The sequence below is a fragment of the Pinus tabuliformis genome, chromosome 1_2, assembly GCF_031772625.1.
Source record: "Pinus tabuliformis cultivar Carrire ecotype Pingquan chromosome 1_2, CPIR1, whole genome shotgun sequence".
Lineage (NCBI taxonomy): Eukaryota > Viridiplantae > Streptophyta > Pinopsida > Pinales > Pinaceae > Pinus > Pinus tabuliformis.
The window spans coordinates 1,137,808,502-1,137,815,653 of record NC_142298.1 but is presented as its reverse complement, the minus strand read 5'-3'; the positions used below and the strand labels follow the sequence as shown (position 1 = coordinate 1,137,815,653).

General features: G+C 40.5%; 1 protein-coding gene across 1 annotated transcript; it reads right to left on the bottom strand.

Moving 5' to 3' along the window:
* Positions 1–325: 325 nt before the first annotated feature.
* Positions 326–1,648, bottom strand: LOC149210186 (uncharacterized). The gene has a single exon (XM_089398901.1). The coding sequence runs from the start codon at positions 1,646–1,648 to the stop codon at positions 326–328; it is 1,323 nt and encodes a 440-aa protein (XP_089255027.1).
* Between the last annotated feature and the right edge of the window lie 5,504 nt (positions 1,649–7,152).

Sequence of the window (7,152 nt, the reverse complement as noted above, 5' to 3'; positions counted from 1 at the left end):
AGAAATCATAAGTACACATTGTGCCCCAATGTGAGTATGGAGCACAACGCCAAGATAAGTAACATAAATAAGTTACCCAATAACTTCATAAAGTGTAAAAAACCTCCTCCAAACAATATAAACAATATGTTTTCTAAAAATAATTCAATTGATAATGGCAGTGAAAATAAAATCTTACTAAACCTTGAGGTCTTGTATTGTCCCCCATCAAAATAAAAATTTAAACATATATAAATATATTCCTACCCAACTTAATAAAAAACCAACCAAAATAACAATATTACAAACATAAAACCTAACTAAAACACGAATCTAATCTAATGGCTCACTTCCCCTTTCTGCTGTCCGGGTGCAGCGCCATAATCCACTGTTCAACATCTTCTGATTGTGAAGGTGGTGGCGGCAGCAAAAGACCTTCCAATACTTCCCATCCTGCATCATCTTTTGCTTTTCTCATCATCTCATTGCAGCCACTTGGCCCATGATCTCCCCTCCCTACAACCATCAACCTTTCATCTTTACACATTTCACTCTCCTGTAACCTGCTGGCCGCTATTTGGGGATCTGATAATGATGACTCCAGGATCTGTAACCTCCGTCTTCCACACCTTAACTTTGTTTCTTTCAGAAAAGCGGCAGCATCTTTATCTCTGGAACCGATAAATTCCAAAATCTTTTGAAGTGCTTCGAAAGTGGAAACACCAGAAGTCGGCAAAGGAATCGAAAATAAATTGAAATAATAGGTAGTGACACAAGCCACAGCCTTTTTCAGAAGATATAACCCTTTCTGCACATCCTCCCCCATAGCTTTCTGCACGTCAAAGTTCAATAGTTTAGTCGCATGGGTGAAAAAAGTTTTCCTTGGAAAGAAAAGACGATAGTACTCTTGCTGCTTCCTTTGAGAATGTGAGTGCGGAGTTGTTTGGCGCACACGTGAACAAGAACCTGCAAACCCAGAATGAAGAAGCTTTGGGGCATATAGGTAACGGGTTACAAGATCTAAAAGTTGCACCATATACCCCAACGATACCCCAAGTTGTAGTGGTGTAACAGAATATGGATTAACACCTCGAGGCAACGGAACATTACAAATTTGGTCACACGAATATTGAATCCCACTACACCCTTCGTCTCTGGTTTTCCCATCCTCACGTTTATGTAGATGCTCGAGTGGGAAAATCTTGCAAAGCTGTTTTACTGCAACAGACTGATTTTGCAGAAGCTCTGCCTGGAGTGCCGCGAGAGCTGAGTTTTGGGCGCAAATTTTGTCTGAATGCAACTTCAACTCTTTCGCCTTTTTCTCCTTTAACATGGTACAGGCTTCACCTAGTTCCTTCCTTTTGGTATTTAATTCATTTGTTTTGTCGTCTACTTCAGATTTTGCTTGACAAAGTTGATGCTGCTTGAGACGAAGTGTTTCCTTAAGGTGAGCAATGTTTTGAGCATGGGTCAGTCTCCAGCGCTGCTGCTCGACTGCCTCGCGGTTGGCTTTAAGCTTCTCCTCCAACTTTTTCTGTAACAAATGGCGTTCACGTTTTGCGGCATTGAGAAGCTCATACTCATTTAAATTGCTATTCACGCAAGCTGCGCAAAGTGAAGGGGCGTTTGCCTTCTCACAGTTTCCACAAAATTGGGTTTTCCTCTCCATCGATGCCGAAATGGAAACAAGAAAAGTGCTCGCTGCCTCCAAAGTCTCTGGCGCCTGATAACCAATATGATCCAATGACTGCTCTCTGTGACTAATGGAGCAAGGTGTCAGTGGTCGAGATATTTGTGTTGTGAACATTGGACAATTTAATGAATCTCATTAAATTTGAATATATATCTTCATTCGTACCTTACAAATTGCTCATCTTACAAAAGGCCGACTTCGTATATGCGAACACGACATTACATTCATTTTCGACCCCATTATCATAGATACCATGCCACCATACCGAAATGATAATTATTATTTAAAAGGATGAAAAAGGAGAGTTGGGATTGATTCGAGCTTTATCTTAAATGGTTCATCTTACATAAATATTAATTACAAAAATTTCACACTCAAAATTTTCCAACAAAATAGAGGAAAAGGTATATATATTTTAGTTGGTAATTAATTTATCATTATATCAGTAAAAAGGTTTTTTAGATAAATTTCGGAAGTATAGTTTCTCTCTGTCACTAGGGTTTCTGAGCTTTTCGACTCGACTTGGTTATGATAAAGGCGGGGCTCTGAGGCCCTTTCCTTTCAGGACATGGTCATGGGCAAGGGAAGGGAACCTGATGCGTCTTTCTTTACAAAGCTTACAACCTACAATGCCTTCAACTCATCCAGAAAATTTAAAGTAGTTGACGCGGGTAAAAGGTAGAAGGAAATGCCTCAAAAGGATCCTCGACTTCGCAAAGAGATGTTGGGACAAGAGCCAACCAATCTATCGCAGTAGAAACTAAGAGGCCTCAAAGAAAAGCCAACAACAACTGTAAACCAAAGGCAAAAAAAAATTCAGTATTGGAGATTCAAGACCCAGATTTTGCAGCGTTTAGAGATTTCATGCAGGAACATGCCATCATATGTAAGTTCATGGGAATCTTGCCCACGGAAAAAGCACTAAATTGTTGGATTAAAAATAAATGGCACCCAAAAGGAGAGATATGACTGTAGTTAGGATCCAAAGGCTTCTTCACAGTTATATTCGACCTCTTGGAAGATTGGGATCATATTTTTGAGGGAGGCCCTTATTTCTTCAAATTCAACAAGACTTTACATGAGGTATTGGAAGGAAAACTTCACTCCTGAAAAGGAGGACTTCTCCACAGTCCCTGTATGGGTCAGACTTTACTCACTACCCATAGATATAGACTATGAGCACATACCTTTCAGATGAAAAAAATACCATGAACATGAGCACTTATTCAGAGACTGCCCCCATAACAACTCACAACTAACCAACACACATGCACAAAAGAAGACAGATGAACAAGGCTACACCAAGGTTGGACCCAAAAACAGAAACAACAGGAGGACTCAAGGTGAACAAGGACCATAACAATCAGGCAACAAAAAAAAGTTTGAAACCCTACAAGAAGAACTGGAGGAACCAACCTTAGATCATTAAGCTAAGGAAGGAATCAAAATGCTAATCCAAAACTCAACAGTTCAAAATAAAATTCCTAAGGAGAACGTCGAGAAAGGTCGGACCCTAGAAGATACTGATATGGAACTGGTGATGTCAAAAAACTCAGCTGAAGACCATTCTATAGAAGAAGCTCTCAAAATAATGGACCTCAACTCAATAAAAGAGGAATGGGAGAAAGGTGGCTTGGCTACCATACTCGAGGAGTACATACAAAAAATAGAAGGAGCCTGTCTATTAAAAGAGGAACTAAAACACAACACAACCGATACACCCCCAAAAGACACAACCCTCAAAGGAATTTTATCAAATATCATAGCGGATTGGTACAACCCCAAAGGTCCAAGCAGAAAAAGAGGGAGGAAAACCACAAGCCAACTCCTCTAGGAACTAGGAGAAAAATTAATCAATGAGGGCAAGGTAAGGGCTCTCACTCTAACCCCCCATCTTTCTCAATGAATTTCATCTCTTGGAATATTAGAGGCTTAAACGGCCTTGGGAAAAGAAGGCCCTTAAAACACGGAATAAAAATAGACAAACCAGACATAGTACTCCTCTAGGAGACTAAGCTTGTAATGGAGAACCTACTGACACTGCAGAAGGAATGTTACAAGGGATACAACTATTTAGCAAATGCAACTTTGGGCACCGCAAGTGGGGAACTAATTCTTTGGAAGACCTCTCAATACGAGTTAACTTCTTTAGTGGCAACAAGGAGCTCCATCATAGTGGTTCTCAACATCACAAGCACCACTGAAGAAATCTGTGTAACCAACATCTATGCACCCCACGGAGCAAAAGAGAGGATTCAAACGTTATCCTCGGTTATGAGAATCCTTGACATCATACCTCATCCCTTTAAAATTAGAGGGGGAGACTTCAACGTGGTCCTTAACCTGTCGGAAAAGAAAGGAGATCTTCGGAGGCTAGATAGAGACTCAAAAATATTCCAAGAAACTATCAACAAAATGGTATTGATTTACCTTCCAAGAGTAAATGATACCTACACATGGAACAATAGAAGAGGTGTGGATAGACAAATAGCCTCAAGGCTTGATCAATTTATGATCTCGGAAGTCATCTGTTTGACCTCTGGGAAACTGAAAGTTGAATTCTTCCCCAAATAGGTTTAGAATATTGGCCAATAGCTCTAAGGTTGCATATCACCTCAACCCCCAAAAATCATCCCTTCTGATTTTATGCCTTTTGGATAGAGAACTCAGACTTCCTAAGCAACATGAAGATTTGGTGGGAAAGCTCTTCACCTCAGACCGACACCAAAATGTATCAATTCTAACAAAAATTAAAGCAAATAAAAAACAAAACCAAAATCTGGAACACATAAGTCCTTGGTAACATTTTAAGGATAAGAAGGAGCTGGAGAAAAGTATGGGAGAACTTCAACAATGAATCATCCATCATTGCATTACGGACCAAATTAAATAGGAGGAAATAAACCTTCACAAAAAGTGGGAAGACAGAGAAAAGCAGGAGGAAAATATCTGGCAGTGAAAATATTGAATCTGCTGGCTTTGGTGTGGGGAATGAAACTCCTCCTCCTTTCATCACTCCATGGTTCAACACCGAAGGAACAACAAAATCCTCAACCTAAGAACGAGGGATGGGAGAACTGTTAACTCCCATGAAGACATCTCGAGTGATTAAATATTTTTATAGAAAACTCTTGGAGGAGCCTCAAGTAGATAGATCACAAGCCATAAGGGAGATTACTAACAAAATCCTGACCATCCTCAACTAGGACCACAACAAAATGCTCCTTAGGGAGGTAATAATGCAAGAAGTCGAGGAGGAAGTAATGTCCATGCCCAATGAAAAAGCTCCCGGACTCGATGGTTTCACCATTGATTTTTTCAAAAGTTGTTGGTCTTTCATAAAAGATGAAGTTCATTCCCTAGTGGAGGACTAGAGGAAGAAAAAAAATGTCCTATGAGCACTGAATGCCACCTTCCTCACTCTCATCCTGAAGGAGGAATGAGTTGATTCTCCAGATCAATTTTGACCTATTTCCCTTTGTAATGTTATTTATAAAATCATCTCTAAGGTTTTGACCAATAGAATCAAGATTGTTCTCCCCATCATTATCTCGACCAACCAGGCAGGGTATGTGGAGGGAAGACAGATCTTGGATAACATTATCTTATCGCATTAAATGATACACTCTCTCAAAACCCTCAGAAAACCTAGCATGACGTTGCAATTGGACATATCCAAAGCCCTTGACAAACTCAGCTGGGAATATATGCATGAAGTCTTAGCTACCTTTGGCTTCCACTAGGATTGCATAAATTGGTTCATGGCTCTGGTCTCGAGAGCCTTATTTTCTATCCTAGTCAATGGTTCAAACCTGCTAGAATATATCAACTGGGACGCCTTTGCCTGAACCATCCAAGAAAGGAAAATTCAGATTGGTCAGGGGGAAGATAAGCTAAGATGGGGCAAGAACTCAGTCGTGCTCTTCAATCTCAAGGAGGATTATGGCTACATAGCCAATCACAATCAACTTCAGGAACATCAAAAGTGGAAAACTTAATGGGGAAGACAAATCTGGCCCAAAATCACCCTATTTCTCTCGTTGGTCATGTAGGGGAAAATTCTCACCTGGAACAATCTTTTGAGAAGAGAGTTTACAGGTCCTTCGATATATCCTCTGTGTGAGTCATAATATGAGACCATCAACCGTCTCCTAAACACTTTCGACTACATCAAAAAGATATGGGAATGGGTGGGCAAGGTTTTTAGAACTACAAACAAAAATAGAGCTTCCATTCACATTACTCTAAAAAATTGGAATTCTAGTATATCCCCCCATCCCGTGGTAAACAAAGCTTGGAATATTCTACTCGGAACCATATTTTGGACCATATGGAAAGAATGCAATTCTATAAACTTCAAAGGTGACAAAAATTTGGATGAAATCCTACTTACCTCCATTAAGCGGGTTGTCCGTTAAATATTTTCCATTTCCAAAATTCCCAGCGTTACTAGCCCCCATTTACCCATTGATCAACACATTATTCTCCTTCTAGACCTACATTATCCTTCTCTGGCCAATCCCAACCCTTCTAATGTCAACCTTGAAGTTCCTTGTCACTGCCCCCCCTTGATAAAGATGTGGTGAAACTGAATTAGGATGGTACAACTAAAGGTAACCCCGGGGTAGCAGGATTCAAAGGTGTTTTTAGAAACATGACTAGGGAAATCATGTGGGCTTACGCAGGGAACCTCAATATCACCACTAAAAATGCCACATTACTTTAGGAAATGGAACATGTTCTTGCCATTTCCAAAGAGAAAAGCTTCTGCCCCTTAATCATCGAAGGCGACTCGACCCTGGCAAACTTGGCCGACCGCAAACTCCAGCAAGGCACTACCACGAACAAGGTTACGAAACTTTGGAGGTTGATCAAAATGCTTCTTTGTATCAACCAACACGTCATTGATCTCAATGGGATCCATTTTCAAGTGGTCATATGGAAAGCAAACAATTTGACTGATATGCTTACCAACATGAGTATTTTTGTAAACTATAGGTCATGCTCCCTTGCATGGAAGGACTAGGAGGAAGGTCCCCTTAGAAAAGAGTGTGAGGATATAAATGCTAAGGATAATGTTGTACATGAAAATCATAGCTTTGCAGGGGTTCATCAGATCTCGTAGACCAGGACGATATGCTTCGTTAATATGTTATCATGAAATCCATCACTGACATCAATTGCAATTATCCACCTGTGGGATTGAAAATCCCGATCGTGATGCTGATATCCGATTGTCGCCCCTTCAACCCGACACCTAGTAAAATCCTTCACACCTCTATGAATTCTCTATACTTGGCTCTGTCCATATTAAATGGCTTAATTATATCCACTTTCCTCCTAAACCTCCCTACCGCTCGAATTGCCTATGACTACCTCAATCCCCTGGCTCCTATTCATCACTCTTTGTCTTTGTGCCTCTGCCACCTTCTCTCTCCCATCCTCTACTCTGAGACCTACCTCTCATTACCCCGACTCCC